General features: G+C 38.8%; 1 protein-coding gene across 2 annotated transcripts in view; it reads right to left on the reverse strand.

Moving 5' to 3' along the window:
• LOC117295482 (histone-lysine N-methyltransferase 2D-like) overlaps nt 1-23,795 on the reverse strand; it is a 48,648-nt gene extending 24,853 nt beyond the window's left edge. For both annotated transcript variants that reach the window (XM_033778160.1, XM_033778159.1), the window contains exons 1-8: nt 23,608-23,795; nt 20,820-20,918; nt 18,735-18,921; nt 17,856-17,957; nt 16,428-16,507; nt 10,498-10,550; nt 6,652-6,860; nt 2,561-2,644 (exon numbers count right to left, since the gene is read on the reverse strand). In XM_033778160.1, coding sequence (XP_033634051.1) covers nt 2,561-2,644; nt 6,652-6,860; nt 10,498-10,550; nt 16,428-16,507; nt 17,856-17,957; nt 18,735-18,921; nt 20,820-20,830 — 726 coding nt within the window. In that variant the 5' untranslated portion in view covers nt 20,831-20,918; nt 23,608-23,795. The remainder of the gene's footprint in view (nt 1-2,560; nt 2,645-6,651; nt 6,861-10,497; nt 10,551-16,427; nt 16,508-17,855; nt 17,958-18,734; nt 18,922-20,819; nt 20,919-23,607) is intronic.
• Between the last annotated feature and the right edge of the window lie 638 nt (nt 23,796-24,433).

Here is a 24,433-nt window from a genome sequence, read left to right on the forward strand (position 1 = left end):
GAGGGTAATGAGAAGTTATTTAACACCAGTGTTTATGTTAAGTCCAAAGGGTTTGACTGTCTTGAGTTGGTGAATCCAGTGTGATTCTCTATTCTTGCGGTGTGTGTCATCACCATTGCAAGTTTCAATCACCAGAAGTTCAACATCAATGACACTATGATTGGGGCTGTTGAAGTGGATAGAGACTGGGTACGGTTTCTTAGTCTTTATGGAAGAGACATGATTCGCAAAGCGAAGACTAAGTTTGGTCTTGGTCTCTCCCACATATTGTAGCCCACATCTCTTACATGATATGACATAGACTACATTAGACGTGCTGCATTCAGAGTCGGTCTTGATGTTGTATGAAGAGCCAGTGGTATGACTCTTCACCTTAAGTGAGGGCTTAATGTGCAGACACGTTTTGCATTTGGAACGTGTACATTTGTGACAGCCCAGTATATCTGTCGGGGGTTGTGTTTGGACTGTACCTGGGGGAAGTTTGGCCCTGACTAGTATGTCACCAAGGTTCTTAGGGCAGCGGAATGCAACCATGGGAACCTCAGTGATTGCTGAGTGTAACCTGCTGGAGGAGTGAAGTATAGGCATGTTATTATTGAGAATTGAGGGAAGTTTGGGTAGTTTGGGGTGGAAGGTGGTGACCAAAGCAACTCTATTGGTAGGAGCTTTTTTAGCTCCCGTGTTAGTCAACAGAGTATGACGAGGTACGTTGAGAGCCCTGTTGATAGCAAGTTGGACCCTACGTTCGCTGTGTCCCCTAGATACAAGGTGTTTCCTTAGCTCTGATGAGAGCCTCTTGTACAGGGTATCTGTGGAACAGATACGCCTGATACGTAAGGCCTGACTGTAAGCAATTGCCTTCTTACAGTGACTAGGGTGACAGCTATTGGAGAGAAGGTACTGGTGGGTGTCGGTGGGTTTACTGTAAACATCTGTGACAAGGCCATTAGGAGACTTGGTTATTGTCACATCTAGAAAGTTCACACTGGTGAGAGATTGTTCGGTAGTGAAGTTTATGGTGGGGTGAAATGAGTTGATATGGTCAATAAACTCATCCAAGCTGTCTTGGTCACCACACCAGATGGAGAAAATATCATCAATAAATCTCCACCAAACTAGTGGTCGGTTGGGGGCGGAGGACAGGAGTCTGTCCTCCAACTGAGACATGAATAGGTTAGCATATGAGGGTGCCATTTTGGTACCCATGGCAGTACCCTGTACCTGTAGAAAATGCCTGTCAGAAAATGTGAAATTATTCTTCATTAGAATGTGGCTCATGAGTTCCTTAATATGACTCACTGAGGGGCGGGACTGATTACTAGCATTGAGGGCAGAGACACATGCACTCATGCCTTCATGATGGGGTATGTTAGTATACAGTGATGAAACATCAAAAGTAACCAAAATAGCAGAGTCAGGTATTTGGTGCTTGACCTCATCTAGTTTGTGGAGAAAGTCTTTGGTATCCTTGATGAAGGAAGGAATACGGCAGACTAAGGGTTTGAGGAAGCTATCGACAAACTCAGAAATGCGCTCTGTGGGGCTACCATTCCCAGATACAATAGGTCTCCCCGGGTTATTGGGCTTGTGTATCTTAGGTAGAAGGTAGAACCTTGCTGTACGGGGGTCATGTGGGAGGAGATAGTTAAATGTATCTTTCTCAATATCATTGGCATTATAAATCTTAACCAGGGTGTCACTGATATCTTGGGAGAAAGATTCAGTGGGATCAGAAGCACATTCAATGTAATGATCAGTGTTACTGAGCTGTCTAAGGCCCTCAGCAATGTAGTCATGTGTGTTCATGACTACAACTGCGGACCCCTTGTCAGCCCGTTTAATCACTATGTCTGGTGATTGGCGGAGTTGTGTAAGGGCGTGACGCTCATCTTGGGGGAGGTTGTTGGGAGTAGGGGTACTGGGGGCCTTAAGAACCTCGGAGTTAACCGAATTGATGTATGTCTCTAGAGACACATCTCGGTTCTTAGGGGGTACCCAAGTACTCTTTTCCCTGAAGCGGTTGCGGGGGATAGGTTGGGTCTCCACAGATGACTCGTCATCCATGGAGGGCTCTACATGAAAGTATTCACGTAGGCGTAACCTACGATTGAATTGGGCCATGTCCTGTTGGAAAAGAAGTTGGTTAGGCTCTCTGGGTGTGGGGCAAAACTTAAGACCCCTTATATATATATATACAAAGACATGTACCAGCTCTGCTAATTTTAACATGGGTATGGCTTGCTGAGCAGGAAGTTACCAACCACCCTAAAGAGACATGTTAATGAGCCACTCAATATCTATGCTCTTTACTCCCAATCTCATGGCTGCAAAGAAAAGGTTGTCAGAGTACAATGTACATTGCAAGATGCATGTTCTGCTCAACCTACTGGACATTCAGAGATTAGCACAAGAAAGGATAGAGTAGAAGACAGCCTGGTCCACCTACTGTGCAGCCAACTGATGATGATGTTGGCCAATTAAATCAGTCTTATTCCTAACTTTGTATATAATTAAACCTGTCTATAACAGTTCATGTACATACATGTATTATGTAACTTACCCCTGGTCCTAAAATCTTCTCACGTACATTGAAGGATGGATGTGCATGTTCTAGGCCTACGAATACCTTCTCTTGAATGTAAGGCTGTAAATGATAAGACAACAAATATATACAATATAAGAACCAGTTTCACTGTAAATACACTCAAGATACTAAAAATAATCTTCAACAGGTGAGAGAGCCTACCTTTATATTGTACTAGATGACAACTCACAAAATAGATGCAGCAGTGGCTGATTGGTGCTACTTTTGTATCACGTTTGGCTGATGTCTACTTTAAAAGTTTTATAGTTTATCCTATGACCATCTCGTGACTTTATGGGTGCGTTAGATTAGCTTCCTTGGGTAAAGCTGGTCTGCCCCTGGTACGTTCAAATAGGTTTGACGTTATTCCAGGGGCTCACGCGGGTGAGCCCCCACTGCCCTGCTTTTGGAACGGGTCACTTGGGGCTGGCCCTAGGTACATGACGTCACCACGAGAGGGTGAGTGATCGTTCGATTAGCTCTTGGCAGGGGCTCAACTGAGTGAGCACTGAGGGGTCAACAGGGAAGCTTATCGAGCGCACCCTACATGTATGATGAACCATTGAGCCAATTTCTTAAAAACTAGCAATTGGTTATAAGCACAGGCACCGAGCAAAAGCAAAATATCATCAGCAGAAGCTGAAGCAAAAGCAATTGCTTGTAGGTTATTAATAAAGCGCTCTTCAAGTGCAACGACGCATGCGTAAATGTGGAGCTTAATGAATAATAGAAGCAGTTTTGCTTTACACAATTTCCAAAAAGGCTGCAAAGAGTGGTGATGAAAAGCTGGTCAAATGTGATCAACAAGAGAGTGCAGCTTTGCTTAAAACCATCCAAATACATCCTGTGAAGACAAATCTCAACTACCGAGTAGCAAGGAAATAGACGACACTTCATGATTGCCAAAACAACAATTGCTACAAAAACCGGGAAAAACATGGATGACAAAAATGTTCAAGAAGGTTCCCACCAGAGTAACATGCCTGTGATATTTTATCACAGGACTCGGGGAAAGTACCGAGTATACAGTGCTAACACACATTGGTGTATGGGTAAAACCAAAATTAATATTCTTTATCCTCGATGCAAATTTCACATCTCTTATTATCATTGCGGTACCCGCTGTCAAAACATAGGATTCGAACTGCCTCTAGCTACCGGGCAACCTCAGTAGTCTTGTTGGTAAGACACTGCTCTAGAATTGCAAGGGCTGGGGTTCGAATCCCACCTGAGTAACATGCCTGTGATATTTTATCACAGCACATGGGAAAGTACTGAGTATACAGTGCTAACACACATCGGTGTATGGGTAAAAACCAATTAACATGAAAGTAGTACATGTAGTACAATTTTGTTGATCAAGTATTGTTTAGTTTGGTCATTCTATCTTACTGAATATTAAAGTCCCATCCAACATATGCAGTAAAATCTGTATTCCACAGGAAAAAAAAGCAGTCACATCACTTTATAACTTGAGTAACTATACATCACCATGGGATTACAAATAACATGGAAATGTTTACATACAATTCTTCAAACAAAAATGCAGATGCCGGAGATTTGCCCACTTCATAAAAGAACATTTAGCTTTTTGGATATTTATTTCCTGCTTCCACTGTCTTTTTGAAAAGTGTCCAAACATAACCTTTATATTTGTCATGTTTGTGTGTGTGTGTGGGGGGGGGGTGATAGTTCAAAAGAAATCAGCCAAAATAGTTGTCAAAGTATTTAGTTTATTTAATAGTAAGTTTTATCATTACAAATGAGAAAAACAAGTCTCAAACGTGTGATAATTTTATTATTCAAAACTGTTTTCGTCACAGCTGTAAGGAGCAAAAATAACACTTTAACATTAGCTTAATTACAACAAATTAAACCTGTTTTTTAACAACAGATGCTGTCTCTTTCCTTGAACAATCTCAGACATTCCATTGTGTAATATGCGCAGGCATACACCTACATGTACCATGCTACCCTTAGTTTCCCCTGTACTTACACATAAAGGAACATATGGTACTGGAATTCATGGAAATCTACACTTCTGGGGGTTATTGTGTAATCCCTATTCCAGACCTTTGCCCATTTGTTACAAATGTGGCTTAGAAAAAATTGACTGGCCGCCACCATTGTTAATCATTGTATTCTGCTCAATGTGAGGAAAATTTGAGCATTCCGAGATTCCAGTATTTCCCATATTTGCCCGAACAGAGAGCAACAAATCCTGGTGCTAATTATGAGAACCTGTTGTCTTTCCATTGTCAAGTCATCAGGGTTTCATTTAACAACAATATTTTTAAAGGACTACTGTGCAGAGGCACGGTATCATTTTTTTGGGCTAAAACAACCTAAATAAGTTAAAGGCAGTGGACACTATTGGTAATTACCGGCAAAATAATTATTATCATAAAACCTTTCTTGTTTACGAGTAATGGGGAGAGGTTGATTTTATAAAACATTGTGAGAAACAGCTCCCTCTGAAGTGACGTAGTTTTCGAGAAAGAAGTAATTTTGCACAAATTTGATTTCAAGACCTCAGAATTAGAATTTGAGGTCTCGAAATCAAGCATCTGAAAGCACACAACTTTGTGTAACCATGGTGCAACAAGGGTGTTTTTTCTTTCATTAATATCTCGCAACTTCGAAGACCGATTGAGCTCAAATTTCCACAGGTTTGTTGTTTTATGCATATGTTGAGATACACCAACTGTTCAGACTAGTCTTTGACAATTACCAATAGTATCCAGTTTTAGAAGTTTTAGAAATACATTTTTTTCCCAAACATTAGAGTATATGTTTATGAACAATAAAATAATTTTTTGAGTAATTGTTTGTAAGGATTTATGTACATGTGTATGTTAACAAAATAGATAAAGTAGTTTAGGGGTGACTCCGCCTACCCCTTTTGTGAAGTCAGTTGAGGCAGACTTTGTCTCGATTGAACATCGAACACACGTACGTGCAAGTACAAGCAAGTCCTAGTCGTGAGTTTGTACGTTTCTAAAAAAAGTAGTTTTCTTGCATTTTCCCGGCAATGTCGACCAGGTGTATTGCTGCTGGATGCAGCAAAACAACTCAAGATGGGGTCAGTTTGCACAAGTGGTCTGGTCCGACGTCTTTTCCAGCGCTGTGCAGCAAACACTTTGAGCCGTCGTGCTTCGAAAATCCGGAATACACAACACACTTTAACATGAGGATGCCATCCCAACAATTTTTCCTGCTAGTGGGAAGTCGAAGAAGGTACCTGAAAGACGTGACGAACCTAAAGGAGCGTTTGCCTAACGTGAAAAAATTTGGGTATTGTTTCAACTTTGAGGGCATGTTTTTAGCTTGCGCCAAGCGTCACTATCTTTTGTTGGCACTGCATGCGATTTACCGTGCTGGGTAATCCGAGTGGACCGTCCGCACAGCAGCCATACTATGCGTGCAGTCTGCTCCGTGACCGTAGTTCTGTACGTAGGCACCATATTGATCAGGTACACAGACGTAGTGTATGGGGCCAGACTACAAATTTTCTCTTCAAATATTGCGCCTCGATTGTCGTCTCGAACAGCGCCCTCTCAGGTTGGGCCTACTTTTAATTTTGTAAATAAAATGGAAACTAATTTTTTTGAACCTAAGTTAACTGTTTATTCATATTCCACTCATCTAAACACATATTTTAGTGACAAAAGCTTTATTTTGAGAAAATACCTCTTCCAGGTGACTTTAAAGCAAAAAACTTGTGTGAAAAACAAAGAGCTGAAAGTAGAGTCAACAAGAAGACCTCGCCCAACTGCCACTAAAGAGAAAAGAGGACACTTATGTGGTGTTCATGCCCATGATATTGTCAGAAGGTCTGTAGGGTGCTACATGTACTGTATATTGTGTGCCAAGTTGGTGAAATATTCATAGGTAGTGGCACTATATAAGTAGAGTGTTACTTTGAAGGAAGGACTGTTGGGAAAGCTTCACATGCACAACTTGCAGAGAACTGACTCATACAATGACACATTCAGTGTTATTGGGCTTATTTCTAGAACAATTGAAAGAACATGAACACAGTCACATGTATGAATGATGATCCTTACCCCAATTGGCTGTGTAGAAGTTGGTGCAGATGATTGAATAGACATCAGAGGCAATGGCTGCTGTGAAACAAAAGGAGTTCCTAGACAGGGTTGCTGAGGTAAGGTTGGAGTAGGTTCCATCTGCCCAAAAAGTCGACTCTTTCCCCTACCTTTTCCTTTTTGTTTAGACATACTTTCATCAATAATACTGCGGATCCTTTGAACAGCTCCTGCAAATTATTCATATATTTCAAATATTAATACGCAGATTTTTTTTATTTACATTTATATCCACGAAACATTTCCGCAATATTATAGAACTACATTGTAATACATACTGTACATGTATATATGTTGGGCGGGATCAGTCAATCTGCGCTGAAAAATCTATTGGTCGTGCAGCAATCGGTCGATTGCACAACAATCGGTCAATCGCGCAATGAACATCTTTGCGTGATTGACCAATTGCGCTATGAGTATTTTTTGCGCAATCAGCCGATCGTGCAGGAAAGGCTTTGCGCGATCTACCGATCATGCAGGAATGGGTTTGCGCTATCGACGGATCGTGCGGGATTGGTTTTGCGCAATTGACCTATCGCGCAGGTTAACCATTCCTGAGTGCGATTTCTCAAAGCAATAAAATTCATTGCAAGACAAGCTTTTGTCACTTTAGTAAGCAACTACGATTAATTTGCAGTTATGATCAATCTAGTTAGATCTTTGTGAAATCGGCCCCTGCACAATCGGTCAATCGCGCAAAACCATTCCTGCACAATCGGTCAATCGCGCAAAACCATTCCTGCACAATTGACCAATCGCGCAAAACCATTCCTGCACAATTGACCAATCGCGCAAAACCATTCCTGCACAATTGACCAATCGCGCAAAAGTATTCCTGCACAATCCGCCAATTGCGCTGAGCAATTCCCGTACGAATAGATCTTTCAATAGCGCAGCGCAATCGGTCGATAGCGCAGTGCGATTGGTTGATCGCGCAGATTGACCGATAGCGCCCAACATATAAAAGACAGAGAAGGAATAAACTGGCAGGAAGTGCGTGGAGGCAAGGCCCAAAATAAGCCAGGTAGCTTGTTGCAGATTGCCTTTACATAACAAAATACATGAACTAAAGGTACATGCTTAGGACAACACAAAGACGAAACAGACCGACAGATAGACCGACAGACAGACAAACAGACAGACAAACAGACAGACATACATACTTACAAACTACTGGAGAAAATGACAATGACAAAGTAAGCAAAAACTTCAATGAGGATATTGGTATAGAAACTACATGTTACATACTGGGAAATAAGGAACTTTTTATACGATACTTTGAACCTAGCCCAGAGGATGAGGCTTTGATAGTCTGGTGAAGGGAATGCCAAAGACGATGACCATAGTGACGGAGAGTATTGGATGTGTATGATGTGGGTTGAGCAGAAATTTCGTTCGGCATACGTCATGTTCCGTCTGCTCGCTCTCGTTGCATCAACCCAGTATAACTGTTATCATTTTTTTATAAATTTTTGTTCGTTTGTTTATTTATAATGAGAAAATATAATTGTCAAATTGAGTCGAAAGCAAAGGGGAGTGCAAGTTAGCAAATGATAATTAAAATAATTAATGGCATTGTTGATTAGTTGGTGATGTAATAATCAAGGATACTCAAAATGGGCTACATGAAGGACCTTATTAAATTTTACGGCACTGAGTCAAATATTCACGCACCATGACAAAATAGTTATATGCCTATAAATTATAGGTTTGCTGTTTTATTTTAAATTTTACGAAATTCCAATCGCACACTAAACAACCTAATCACAATAACATTCATACCTCAAGTCCTCCAAGATGGGCAGCCATCTACTACTTTAAATGCCATGCACATATAATGTGAACGTAATATCATCGCGTCGAGTGTATGCTTTTCAACTCTACACAGGCTATTTTTCAAATTGGGACATGCAACTCGGTCCCGCGGAGCGATCCACAGGAACGTATTAAAAACGATCCAAAGGAACGCTAGTGGTCCTAAGGACCGGTCCAGCTATCCACATGGGCATACATTATCAATCCAAGAGAAACGTTCCTACCGTTCCGACTTTTAAAACGCTCCCTTAGAAGCAACATTATGGCCATCGATGATTTTATCAGGAAGCTCAACTTTCTTGCTCTTGCCCAAGATGTTATTAATTTCTCTCCAAGTTCTCTTAGCGTTACCTTCGTTGGTGCTGAATTTTGAGGCATAGTGATCTTTTTTGGCTTTACGAATCAATGAAGTCGGTTGATTCCCAATTTGTTTATATCGAAGTTCGTTGGCATTCGTGGGGGTTGCGGATGAACCGTTTATACAGGTTATTCTTGTGGTTACAAAACAAATGTGCAAAACATGTATCGTTTACCCAGCCAAGGCCTGCAGACGTGCAGTGAGTGATGGAGAAAATTCGTTCACACTCACGGCACGTTCTTACACAGTTTTGGGGTATTTTCCCCTCCTTTTACGCATCATCCATATATACAAATCAGCTTACATACATTGTAGGCTTTGTTCAAACACACACATTTAATGTTCACCCATAAAGGTCTAAAATCAACTGTATTTTTTTACAATTTGTCACAACTAAGCGAAAAAGAAAATGGCGACAGTATTTTTTTTCTGAAGGAGATGTACAAGTTCACGTGATGTGCAAATCAATACTGCCGGTTTATTAACTAGGCATTAAAGGCATGAAATAGCCATTGAAATAGCAATTTTAGCCTAATCCGATAATTTGTTTCCGGGTTTATATTACTTGAACTCGTGTTGCTTCAGACGGTTTTGTGAGAATGATCCTAGAATCAATCTAACGTAGGATCTATCTTAAGTCCAGGACTCATCTTGAGTCCTTAGTATCGATCCTTAGGAAGAGTTTTGTGAAATTGACCCCTGGACCTTTTTGTGGCATTGAAAAACTGAAGGGTTATCTTTGTGGTATTGTAAGTTTGTTTATCTCTTTGTGTGTTTAGAATTTGCACACATTTGTAACCTTCACAACTGCTCTAATAGCCTATGGCAACTACATGTACATGTATTGCCATGCATTGGTTGTTAATAGTTCGTTTGTGTAGTTGGATATTACATGTCTCTTACTCTTACTTTTTTGTTGACACTGACTTCACACATGAAGCAAATTAAATTAATTATCCACACAAGTATCTCTCGAAATTGCGTGGTTTTCCTTATACATCGTCAACGCGGTTGGCTATTTATGGGAGTCAAATTTTTGACTCCCATAAATGGCCGATCGGGATAGTTCCCAAAGTAAAAGGAAAACCACGCAATTTTGAGGCAAATTTGTGTGGATCATTGTATTCTACTTTTAAAACATCTTTCTAACCATATGCATTTTATAACAAATGGTTAAAAACGCTTGTTATAGACCAACTCGTCCGATCCAAGGCAACGTGTTCCTTTAAGGTAACCTCCCTCAATGATTCACACGTAGCTTTTCCTTCTTGCATTTCTCAAAAAATAAGAAGTTCCAGGGATTGTTTTAATTTGTTTTCCGTACTGCTTGTACTTGGCAGTAAATTGTTTTCCTTTAGTGAATCATGAGATGTATTTTGTGGTCAACACATGTTGCTTTACATGAATGGATTTTTTCAACATTAAAACACTAATCTGAATAAAAAGAGAGCTGACATTGGCTATCCTATAGTTTATTGTATATAAACTAAAACAGGCCATGTGTACATACAGTACTTGGCTTTAGTCACATCTTGGGGGTATTTTGATGACTTTTAGGGTTGCTTTTTTTTATAGTTCATCTAAACGTTTGATGGAAATAGTATTAGCTTTGTTTGAATTATTTGGTTACTTACTATCTATACACTCCTTGTTTTGTCCTTGTACACATAAGTATAATGGTCTCTCACTGCAGGGAAAAACAAAAGAATAGAATCATGTACTGACTGTAAAATACAGAGTCTGTTGCACAGGCTGTATTCTCTTATAAAAATGACAAGTTCTCTATAATTTGGCTGTTTACACAATCTTTTGTTACCTGCAAACTATATAACTATATGTACCTTACACTGTTTTGGAACTGCATTGTATGGTTTGTACATAATATATATTATATAACACCCAAGCAGATCCTTGCCATTTGATTGGAGGATTGTCCGACACGTGATAGCAAATATAAGTACCATCGCACGCTGAGTCACTCACCGTGCTTTTTCGTTCCATCCGAAAAGTACCATTGCACGCTGCCAGCGTGCAATGGTACTTTTCGGATAGAACGAAAAAGCTGAGTAAAAACATCACTGCGTGCGCGTTGTCTTCGGTAACGCAGCAAGGCATATTAGTAAAATTACTAGCATTCGTCTTCTACAATTAAAAATTGGAGGCCTACGCTTTGTTTGTTTTGAAAGTTGTATCTTTCAATCAAAATGACAAAGATCTACTTGGATGTTATATAAAACAAATAATGAATGTTTTTCATTCGTGCAATGGTGCGAATATGTTCATTCGTTGAAAGCTGGAATGTTCCATTCAACTCGGCTCCGCCTCGTTGAATAGAACATTCCATCTTTCAACTCATGAACATATTTGCACCATTGCACTCATAAACATTCATTATGTGTATACTATCAGTTAACTTACTTAATGATAATCTTGCACACCTTCGTGCCCCCCCCCCCCAAATTTAACCTTTGCCCACTTACCCCCCCCCCCCCAAAAAAAAGGAAAATGTCTAGTTACGCCACTGGGTTTAAGGATTGAATTAACGCCCATTGACCAGGGGTAATAATGTTGGAAGCGCTTTGAGACACCCTTCGGGTGTGAAAAGGGCTAATAGGGCCTAACAATTTTTTCATTATTATTTTTTAAATTTGATTTGTGTTCTCCAAACAAAAAGCCATTGAGATAACAAGCGATTCGTTTAAGCTGCCTTACGCATTAATGTAGTTCCCAATAAGCAATTGCAATGAAACTTTCAGTGATGAAAGGCAATGGTGATCCTGAAACAATAATATCATGATGACGTCATCACCTGTCACGTGACGTCATCTTAAAGGTGTTGATTTTAAACATTTAAAAATCTATATCAAATCAGCCACAAGAGACCGTAGCTTTCTTTTTCTGGAATCGGGTAGGGATAAATTAGGTCTTCATTTTATTTCGTGTGCGTGACCTCACATGACCTCTACTTCCGGTCAAAACCGGAAGTGCCTTGTAATTCAAAATTGGCAACAGCTATGAACTTGCTTTCAACAATGTTAGTGTCTGGCAAAGGTGGTAAAAAAAATACAGATGACGTCACAATAAAAAAGAGCGCCCTGGACTTTTTGATGATGTGTGTGGTGAAGTTGTTTGTAATCACTACAAAACTAACAAACATGTTGATCGTTAGGCAGGCATCATATGTGTGAAGTTTCAGATCGATGACGTCATTGGGGGTCACGTGACATGGCATTAAAGGTGCACTTTTTAAACTCTCATAACTCCCGAAGTAATGATGCGATTATGTTAAAACTTGGTAGGTTGCGAGTTCTTAAGAACTGATAATGACATCATCACATGATTTTTTATGATTTTTTTCATTTTTGCACCTTCAATCATTTTAAAATTGCTAACTGAACACGGTATAATCTAAATTATTTTTTGCAATAGCTAGGATGGTCATAACTGCTTTGAGTATAAATAAAATTTAAAATTCAGTTGAGAAATTTGAAAATGTTATTAACGAAACAGCTATGCATTTGTGCACAAATGCAATCATGTCTAGTTATTGTTATTATGTTGAGTTCATTGTTCCTAAAATAATGCAGGGTCATTGGTTCAAATTCCATTCAGTAGACGGTGCATTATTCTATTACCCAAAATTACTCAAACAGCACTGATAATACACATGGCTGTTTGGTAAAGTCAAAATAATATTCCCTATTAAGCAGAACAATTAGTTGGGAACAATTTAATAATAAAAATCTGAAGAAATCAAATGAAATTCAAAACTTGCAATCTTAGTGTTGATGAAAGCACGTGTACACATTTTTATAAGGATCATTCTATTTTAGATAATATATGAATATAAACAATTTAAATAATTTTATATCACTTATAAGATTTATCAGATGTCAGGTCCTACAATTAGATACAAACAAAATCAGCTTTCCTCCGTATTGTTTACACACACATCTACTGCAGTTTACACCAGCAGCACAATGAACCCCATTCTCATCTGCCTCTTGTATATTTAGCATTCATAAATACCTCAGACAGTTTCGCTATTCCTATTGGTGGTGAGTGCTGTCACATGGGGTGTATAAACCTTTGATAATGACCAGTGTTTATAACCAGCTGGCTTCCTTGTGTCGGGCGCGCAAGATTATCACGAGGAACGCAATTCATAGCTATAGAAGCGCGCGCGCGTAATATAAGCGCGCGCGAGTACACACAACCCACGCGCATCAAACAGATTCTTCACAAAGTTTTTGAAAAAATATTTCAAACCTCAAATTTTCAATTGTTAAAGTTCGGGCCTTTATCACACGGCTGACGACCCTGCCGGCTTTAAATAAGGGAATCAATGTGTAGTGAAGAGGTTTTCAACTAGTGGTATAATCCCAACGAGGCCTGGTTCTTGATAATTTTACCGAGACGAAGTCGAGGTAAATTATCAAGAACCAGGCCTCGGCGGGTTTAAACCACTAGTTGAAAACCGATTCAACACACTTTGATTCCCATTCATAAATACCTTTTCGGTAAAAAACATCAACACTTTTTGGTCAAAAAGTAAATAAATGCAAAAATTATAATAATTCAATGATTTCTTTCAACACAACACCCCTCCAACTATGAAATTGTAAAGTCCTCTGCCGCCCTCGGGGTAAACAACTCCTTATAAAGGCCGGTTTATAGTCGGTCGCGCGACGGAAATCTTGCGGGCAATCCTAAGACTGAGGCCTAAAAACCGTGTCTTTTTATGATCGCGCGTCAATATTTCCGACGCCTGACCATCGCGCGACCGACTATAACTCGGCCTTTAGGGAATGCTGTGCGCGTCGCGCGTGATGTGGCACAACTGTTTCAGCCGTTGCTCTCGACCAATAGGAATGAAGAAACCGTCTTATAAGAACAGGTGCAAGCTCGCATGTCACGCCCATGTTTCATTTTTTTACCCATTTATTTACTGGTCATAAACAAAGGTATATACACACCCACGTGACGCGCTCTCCACCAATAGGAATAGCGAAACTGTCTGAGGTATTTATGAATGGCCGTTGAAAAACTCGTCGCTACCCTTTTATTCCCTTATTAATTAACCGTACTCCTTGTTTCAGGTGATCATGATCTCAGGATAGTAGGGACTATCTTATCTTAGCAGCACTGTGTGACCATTGTGCATCCTACATACATGTAATGAGCTTTCACAGCTAGTCAACATGGCTGACCACTTTGGAACTCTTGCAACACCAATGTTCCCAGCACATTAAAGATCAATCATTACACACACCCAAGCTTAATTGTTTATACATGTACATTTTTGTTTTTGGTCCCCGGTTTGAATGCGCACGCACACGCACACAGACAGTTTACAAACATGGGTCATTGAAAAGTCATTGTATTTAAAGTGTTAAAAGACTGCTAATAAAAGAGGTCGTTCACACGCCGTACTAAAGTTGGTCTAAGTCCACTTAGACCGGTTCGGGTTCAACTTTTGTCCGTGTGAACGCAAATAAAGTTAGACCGGATCGGGTCTAAACCACAAAACTTAAATCGTCCAGCGAGGCGGTCTAAGTCTAAACCAGTTCGGGTTTATCTATTAACACTGCGTGTGGACAGAATGACATCCGGTTTTAACTCACAACGGACGACCCATTGTGTGGTTCAATGCACACGCCCGGGACCCGGAGTGCTTGTATACTGTGTCTGTTGCCTCTGATGCCGAAATACACCAAGTATTTATAATTATATTACGTTCTTGCAGCTTACCGAGTTGGCGAAACCCTCTCGATCGGTGTATGCAGTTTAACACAGGCCCACGCACATGATTAATTAAATTCTGAAACAAAATTATATTTTCCAAGCGTTTTTTGTTGAGTGTCCTTTTGTTGAGCGCAGCGAAGAGGCATATTTTGTAATGCTTCTCACATGCACAGCGCTGCCATCCCATAGTGATCACTCTCTGATATCCCATAGTTATCCATCAACGATCCCGTGGATGTGCCTTTCTATTGCAATCACCGTTACTAGCATGCTGTACTTTCAATCTAGGAGAATGAACTGCAGTGGGTGCGAGGCTGTGTGTACGGAAATTCCCTACGCCAGCAATATCACTATTGTTGGGAAGTTGGGAAAATACTGCAAAGTACATGTATTTACGTAACTTGCACGTGTGTAGTTGTGTTTATGAACGAATCGGAATAAAAATCACAGCACCAGCTTTTGAGAGATCGCAACTTCCAATCGATTGAAGTACAAACTAAAAGTATTTATTAAATTGGAAACAGTGGTATAAAACACAAAAATGAAACGTGTTCTGTTTCATGGAATATGGACAATATTTTGGTGAGTTTTCTCGGCGGTTTATTTGAGTCGCGTTCATGTTTGTTTTAAGTGCCCATATCCTCCCAGCGGTAAAACTGTTTTCTGCGTTCGATTGAGCCATTTGTATCCAATAATATGTTCTGATGATCGTCCAGGGCATGAGGCACTCCGTATATCGGCATGCTCGGTGCGTGAATCTGATGAATAAAACCGGATGTTAGAGTAACGGGGTCGCGTCTACTTTGACCTCTTAAAACCGAAGATAAACCGTATCGGGTTTAACTCTGTGCTGTCTGAACGCAAGGGGTTTTTATTTTTACGACCACCCCCAGCTGCTCGAAAAAATTAAACCGCTTTGGGTCTAAGTTAGTACGCTGTCTGAACATACCCAAAGGCTGGTTATAAATATTTTGTTTTTAAGTTGGGTTGTGGAGAGATAAGAACCCAGCAATCTGCTCTTGGTTGTCAACACCCTCATCAGAAAAGCATGTCTGTCTTAGGGTGAATTTGATACCATCCAGCAACACAGACGCAAAATTTGTCTTTGTCAAGACGAACTGACTGGACACCATTAAACTTTGCCTTCCATCTCACTCTCACCACAAGCATTTGCTATTAAAATTGGCCACTATTTCTGTGAATAAAATGATATCAGATCTTTCATAGCTGACCATCAAGCCGGGGATAGCCAACCGGTGAGCACAGCCCCAAACTCCACTCTTCAGTTCTATCAGCCCAGATCAGGATAAGCTTTTGAAGACTATTCACCGATCAAACATTAAAACCTTTCCAATGGACCCACATTTGTTTACACTGCGCCCAAAGGAGGCAACAACCACTTCTATTGAAAAGAAGCAGTCGCTCGACATGGATGTTTTTTTAAATGTGATTGAAGGTGAAGATCCTTTCATTGCCCAAAGGTGTTTACACTAAAGAAGACCCGGTAACCTGGAAAAGGAGAAGGAACTCACAGAAATTCCTTATGAGCCGATTGACAGCATGATGTTCCTTGATTCTATTTTCACTTCTACTGTCTTGATGATGTAGTATATTACATATTTATTAAATATGCAATGCAGTGTAGAGATCAACCATATGCATTTAAGGGGCATTTATACATTAGGGTTTCTGTTGCAGGGTTGAGAGTTAAATTCATGTCATGGTTTGTTTGTCCTCAGCACAAGTCTGTCTGCATACTGTATACAAAATGCATGTGTAGGTGGCTATTTCCTGTAATTGGTACTTAACATTGACTTACCCCATGTTGTTTTTAGCTCTGTCAGCGTATGACATGAATCTTCCTCTTGTAGACACAGCAGCACCACTCATCTTGCTGATCTAAAATAAAAAGACAACAACCTCAATACACAATGGTTGAAATAGTGGTTGTAAAATTTTTGGTGAAATTAAATGTACGTATGTATTCCTTTGTGACCCATTCAGCCATTCGGAAGAAGTTTTAAAAGCATTTCTTATAAAAGGTCCCACGCAGTAACTGGATCTGGAGTTAGATCTTTAGATCCCAGTGAACTTCTTTGAGGTATTTCATCTTTCTAAGCAATGAATGATCACTGATATTTCAAGTGATTATCCCAGCGCCCGAACAAAAATTCTCAAAATACCAAATGCGCCTGGACAAAAAATGCCGCGCCCAGACAAAATCGTCATGCGCCCGGACAAAATATGCCGCGCCCGCCCGGACAAGATCGTTGTGCGCTCAGGCAAAAAATGTCAAAAAAAAACAAAAACTTCACGATGAACACAAACCACCATTTCCATGCGCTGTATCAACTACCTTTTTGTATATACATTAATACAGTGTGCAGCGACTGGTACCCAGAAGTCGGCTATTTCGTAGCGGCATTTCGGGTGCATTTTTCTCTGAGTCGCAAGGCATCCCGACTACATTTTGACAACAATGTGGTATTTAGACTTGGTTCCAAGTCTGTGATCGTGCGGTTTAGTCGTCCTGATACATTATCGGCTGAAACAGTGCCCTCTCGTGGATAAACCTCCGTCATTGAGGCAAGTTAGAGCGTGGTAGCAAACCTACGGGGAATTCTGCGTGGCTGATGCAGAGAAATCACCGCACTCTCAGACTTGAAATCAAGTTTCCGTGGTATTAGCAGATTGATCAGAGAAAAAAAAATACACGGACGCAAATCTGAAAACTCAAATTGTTTTGGGCGATCGTGCTCAAAGTGGTTTTGTTCGTGCTGAAATGATTTGGGCAAAAACAGTTGCACAATCAGTCGATCTTGCGGGAATAGTTTGTGCAATTGCAGATCGTGCAAGTATGGTTCAAGTTTTGTGCAATCATGGAGGTGGTGCAATCGGCTTAAATCTATTTGAGCATGAATAGTTTGCGCAATATGCACATAGTACAGGAGTAGTGTGCGCAATATGCTGATAGATATGGAATAATTTGCGCAATTTGGAGATCATGCATGAATTATTTGCGCAATTTGACAACAATGCAGGAATGGTTTGTGCAATTTGACGAAAGTGCAAGATTGGTTTAGCGCCCGGACAAAATTTAACCCTGTGGAGAACCCTGCCAACTTATTTAATAAACTAATAATGAAAGTCCTTTGCAACTGAGGTTTTCCTTTACAATTGTCTTCAGGTTCAGTATCAATAAGTGAAATTATTGAAGCTGGTTTTAAGCTGCATTTGCAATACCAACCTCCTCTTGTGTTGATCCCCGAGTCAACATGTTTCTACACTGCAATGGAACATCATTTATCTCCACCTCTGCTATAATTGATTCTTCCTTAGTTTTAGTTAGCTGTAGAAATAAAATATTAAACAGGACTAAAGGTGTTATTTAAAAATAAAAACAGGGGCTTTCAGATAGACACGTACATTAACAAAAGATAGAGGCATTAATAAAGATCATAAAGATTTTCCATATATGCGATTACAATAATGGCCATTGATTTCTACTACAACATTCTTCTAAACTAAAGATAGCCTGGTAGCTCCGCAGACAATGATAATTGATTCCATTTAGATGTAGGTGTATGTATGTCAAGTTATGCCCAAAGTCACAGGCTGCAAGCTTTTTTTATTAATTTTCTTCCGTTATAGGATTAGCCCCTTTAAAACTAGCCTTGCATATTAAGTCTCATAAAAATATCTCTTACTGGCTTTACAATGGTTACAATTAAATTTCTTCAAAATTGTGAACAGGTACCCACAGTTATATTTTTTTAGCCATGAAACGTAAAATATCTTTTAAAATGTAACCAGGAGGGCATAATACACAACTGTACCAAACGTTTAACAAAAATCATGAATTTGGAGAAAGAAAAACTTTTTTTAGTAACAATGAAAAACATGGAAAACCAAGGGGAAAAAGGAAACAAACATAGATTTGAAACCACTAACTATCACTCTTTCTTGCTACTTTAAAATTAATTCCAGAATTTGACTTCAATTTTTTTGGTCGAGGAGGTTTTTTGGTGGAATTGCCTTTATGTATGTACATGTATAGAGCAAAAGAAGATCTATAACACAATTGTAACAAATCACAAGCCTCACAATTATTTAAAATTGTACTTACATTAATTTTTTGTTTAGGAGGTTGCTGTGCTGCAGGTACAGTAAGAGTTGGTAGCTTTAGTTTACCTTTAGCTATCAACATGGCATTTATCTTGGCAGCTGCTGCAGAAGCTGCTTCTAGACTTGACCCATGTTCATCAAATTCAACCACTCCAGTTGGTGTGTCCCATTTAGACTTTCGCTTTATTCTATAAGATTGAATGAAGTTGCAACTAACTTTACAAAGGTAAACAGTATTTAAAAACACAATCAGCATTTACTGAAACAACATGTAGTTGGGACTGAACCAAGATGCTAATAATTATGCACTGATCCCTTGACTTCAATAGTGGTTAGAAACACCAGATCAGCATTTAACACACACCACATAAACGTGGGAAGAAAAAAACAAAATCAAGAGGAAACAACAACAAACCTTACATTACATTACAGTAAAATAATCTGTATGTCTATCCAGGGTATCCTAAATTGTGTTATTATTGACCTTCTAGTTTTTCTTCCAGCCATACAAAAGTTAATTACAGAACCAAATTCAACTACCTGTTTTTTAACAGTTATTGATGAGCATTTCACAAAAGTGACTATATTCAGATTATGGATTAAAATTAAAAACAACCATGAAAAATTGCACTTAAGATTTTTACTTCAGAGAGGTCCTTGCAAAGGAAGTGTGTTCCACTGCACACAGCATGTTGTGTTGGTTTGCAAGTATTGGTTGTATTCTTTATAATTGGTGTAGACCGTTAGAAGCAGTACTTTTGTAAAGCGCTTAGAGAATTAAAGGCAGTGGACACTATTGGTAATTACTCAAAATAATTATTAGCATAAAACCTTACTTGGTAACGAGTAATGGGGAGCTGTTTGATAGTATAAAACATTGTGAGAAACGGCTCCCTCTAAAGTAACGCAGTTTTCGAGAAAGAAGTAATTTTCAACGAATTTGATTTAGAGACCTCAAGTTTATAATATGAGGTCTCAAAATCAAGCATTTGAAAGCGCACAACTTTGTGTGACACAGGTGTTTTTTCTTTCATTATTATCTCGCAACTTCGATGACTGATTGAGCTCATATTTTTACAGGTATGTTATTTTATGCATATGTTGAGATACACCAAGTGAGAAGACTGGTCTTTGACAATTGCCAATAGTGGCCAATGTCTCTAAGTTTTAATTAATTTGCACTATACACCTGTACACTGTGTGTGTAAATCAAAAGTCATACTGCCCAAATCAGCCAAGCAACAATCCACAGTATGACCATGAAGGTAGCATAAGGACCAACTTTCTGTACCAATCAACTCCTTCTTTATTCACAACAGTGACCTGCCGCTTACATGTATTTACCCCATCTTTCCCTTTATCCCCACTCTCCTCATTTTACCCAACCGCTTTAAACCCAATCCTAACATTGGGTGACTTTGCTTAGCTACAATAATCCACAGAATAACGGACAATTCTGAGCATGAATACCAGTACTCTTCGATACAAGGCAAACAAAGAATAACACTGTGTAATAAGTGACTTTTAGTTCTCTGTTGGCAGTACACACTTATCGCCATGGTTTGGGCAAAGGCCTGGTCACCAGTTTGTTTCTTTTTACCATTTTTAAATTTATTGTTTGAGTAATGACAAGTGACGTTTCATTTGAACTTAAAAATATCAAAATATGAGAAAGTGTGATTACCACACTGTATCAACTTTACAGCAAAATTGCAGCCAATGCGCCAACGCAAAATAACAAATACCGGTAATGATTTTTTCACTTCAAAATAAAATAACAAAAATGTATGCATAGGCCTCAATGATAAAACCCTTTAGATTAATCCAGATTGCGCAGCAGTACATCAAAACCAATAAAAAGCATTCTGCGGGTCTCGTATTAAGTGCTTTACAGGAGAAACTAACAAAATAACGGTCGAGAATGCCCTGCAGTTAAAAAAAGAACTGGGGATCCAGAACATTGTCTGATATTACAACTTATTTTATATTTATGCTTAAATGCTATACAAAGCATACATGAAGCTGATATCACTGTAAGCATAGAGTAAGGAGCTCTTAAAAGTTAATACAGCACCAAATAACTTACTCAGAATCCATTGGATGTAACAAACTGTTAAGCGCTAATGTGAAGAAAAGTGCAATGAGCAGCACAACCACAATTATTACTTTAAATCCTCAGCATAACCTGGAGAAACAAAAATTTTATAAAATGTTGTTCATGAGAAAAGTATACATTTTGTTGTGTTGTGCAATGCACATTTAAAACGTTTAAAATTCTTATAATAACCAAGCCACACACAATACTTAATGGAGGCAATTATTAAAAATATTGGCAGCAAAATCATTACAATGAGGGCAATGTAAAACCACACTTTCCGTGCACAAACACATGACAATTCACGATGATCAAATCATGTGACTGAACATTCTGCTGAGCATTCTGGGAAAATAATACAGAGGCTTAAAGAAGCCATGTGCCTTATATTATTTTCAAATATTTTTTGAGATTGCTTTTTTAACCCTCGTATCATTATTATTATACATATTAAAATTTAAACATCAGCTTGGTGATTCAAGTATCACTTTTTATTTTTACGCTTTATTATAAATATGAAGGGGAATTTTTTTTAAATTAAAATTAAATAAAAATCAGATTTAAAAGCCAATAATTATTCACACTTATTTTTATTTTTTTATTTTTTGCACTTTACCATGGTAAATTTTTAATATGTCATAACATATACAAAAAATTGTGAATAAAATGAAGACAACTGCTGGCTATAGAGTCATACAGAGAGTCTCACAGAACACTTGCAGTCACTGCAGATATTTCTTTTACGTATGGCTTCACCGGGAAACCATTATTTCTCGTTTGCCTTGAAAACAGGAAAAACTCAAAACAAATGGGAACAGTTGAATTCATTGAAGATCGGTGTGTGGTGTGAAAATATCAATGTCCATCAACAATCAAGTTTTAATTAATGTTTGCATACTTAATATAAACAAATGAAGATAATTAATAATAATAATAATAATAATGAGAACTTATAAAGCGCACAAATCCATCAAAGTGCTCATGGCGCTAAATACAAAGAATAATATTTACATGTACAATAACCAAAATTGAAACGTAAGCCTAAGCTAAGAAGAAATCCAGAACATGTTGAAGAGAAATACAATACAAATGCAATATCAAAGAAAACATCGAAGGGTAGAAATCAAACTATTTTCTCAAATACTTGGTTGAAAAGATGTGTCTTAAGGTTTTTCTTAAATTGTGTTAAAGAAACAGATGATTTTACTAGTGCTGGCAATTTGTTCCATAGGCGTGGGGCAGCATGTGAGAAAGATCGGTCTCCCCATGAATGATTGGATATGGGCTCAATAAGGAGACTAGAATTGTAAGACCGAAGTTTGCGAGGAGGATTGTATGGTTTGAGTAGATCATCAATATATCCAGGGGCATTGTTGGTGAGTGATTTATACACAAAAAGCAGAAGTTTATATGGTGAAGCCATACATGGAAGAAACATCTGCAGTGACTACAAGTGTTCTTTGAGACTCTGTGTATGACTGTATAGCCAGCAGTTGCCTTTATTTTATTCAAAATATTTTTTTATAATAAATTTTTAAAATTACCATGGAAGTGTGAATAATTACTGGCTTCCAAATCTGATTTTTTCTCTTTTTTTTCTTAATATTTATAATATTTAAAGCGTATAAATAAACAGTGATAATTAAATCAACAAGCTGATGTTTAAATTTAAATATTAATATATATATTGATACGAGGGTTACAAAATAAAAATCTCCAAAAATATTAGAAAATGATATAAGGCACACGGCTTCTTTAAGCCTCGGTATTTTGTTTCAAGAATGCTCAGCAAAACATTCAGTCACATAATTTTGATCATCATGAATTGTGAATTGAATTAGCGTTTGATGAAACTTTTTCGGTGGGCAAATATTTTTATATGGCCTCAACATTATGACATATATTTGTACCTTGTAGAAATGCCTTAAGTACCAAACTTTTTGCATTTACAAGTGCAAATGACCAGTGGAGCCTTACGTGTTTCTAAGTTTTGGTCAAGGGAGAGGAGACTCTTTGCTTGGCAAATAAAACCACACAATTTTTAATCTAGGGACTGTTAACATCGCGCACAGAGAGGTAAAAGATTTGCCACGATTTTAGGGACACCTCGAAAACAGGACCTCCTACGATACTAATAGTAGAACTATGACAAAGTATATGAGGTTCGTTCGGCTATCGTCTCCGCGAAGACGATAGCCGAACAAACCTCATATATCCTGGTGTCATGTGTTTTCAGAGAGTAGGTTAACAGGAAAACTGTTCACAATCAAAAACTAATTTTTTTTTTTTCAAATGAAGTGGAAGTGTTATTGTTAAAAAATTGGATAGATGATTTGAAAAAAAACATTTAATTTTTGATTGTGAACAATTTTCCTGTTATCCTACTGAAAACACATGACACCAGGAGAATTTTGTTTTGAACTTTCGAGGTTGGATTATGTTTCTTTGACTCATTTGAATGTTGGCATAATAATCATAATGCACTAGTCTAGTACCAAAAATCAATCATTTTATAAATGTTTGAGCATAACCAACGACAGGAAACTTTATTCTCAGCATAATTAAGCCTGATGAAAATACAGACCGTGAGTATAGCTTCTTTCACCGGTGCAGCTTGCACAATCTCGTGGTAAACGGGAATCAAAGTGGAACCGAAAACATATGAGGGTCGATAACGTATGACGCTACGATAGTTCTAGGACTTTAGGAGATGGGGCACAGACTAGATTGCACCAAATTTTGTCACCGGTAAAACTAATTATAACAACATGTCACCTACCAGCTTTACCCGTGTCTCTGACCTTACATCTTTCTGGACTTATGGTTTTATGAACCCATACGTCGTCCCTCTTCCCCTCAAATCTCTCCTCTGTATTTTACACTCGACAGGATTAGACTGTTCATTATTATGAAGGGCGCCCGCTACACACACTGTGTACAATTTTTAACAGACTAGATTAACCCGTGTGTGTGGTACGCCGAATTTTGCGCAAAAGTATCATTTCGCGTCCCCAGCGCTTTGCTTTAACCAAAGGCGCTGGGATTGACAAACGTATCATGCACTGTCATTGGTTTAATAATGCGCAGTCCATCTGCATCACACTCACACTGCACCAGATTTCTATGCACTGTACGCATGACGTACTTCCCGAACAAGAATCTGTTCAAGCGATTAGCCCATCCCAGCGGTCCTGGATAGACTGGCCGCTAGACTTGTGGACAAGTCGTTAAATCGGCCCCACGCGCTGAGATAGTGCTCCCCCGACAACACTGCTCTCGCGCGAACTCACTGCTCTCGCGCGAACTGATGGCTCCCCGATTTCGACTCCTCATAATATTTTCGCTTTTCGGGGTGGCTCGAAAATTAAAATGTTTATTCCCCGAGGGAAAAGGGAAGAGCAGCCATCTTGTTTTTCTCATAGTCAACTCTGGAAATCGCGTTTTGTCGGTACAAATCGACCAAGTTGAGCACCCTGAACAACTTTCCTGTTTGGAGTTATGCAAAATTTGCAAAACCTTGGGAATTACAACTTTTTAGTGCAAAAGTGACGTCATAATTTGACCAAAAATCGTCGATTACCGCCAAAATATAACAGTGACGGAGT

This window comes from Asterias rubens, chromosome 10 (genome assembly GCF_902459465.1).
Source record: "Asterias rubens chromosome 10, eAstRub1.3, whole genome shotgun sequence".
NCBI lineage: Eukaryota > Metazoa > Echinodermata > Asteroidea > Forcipulatida > Asteriidae > Asterias > Asterias rubens.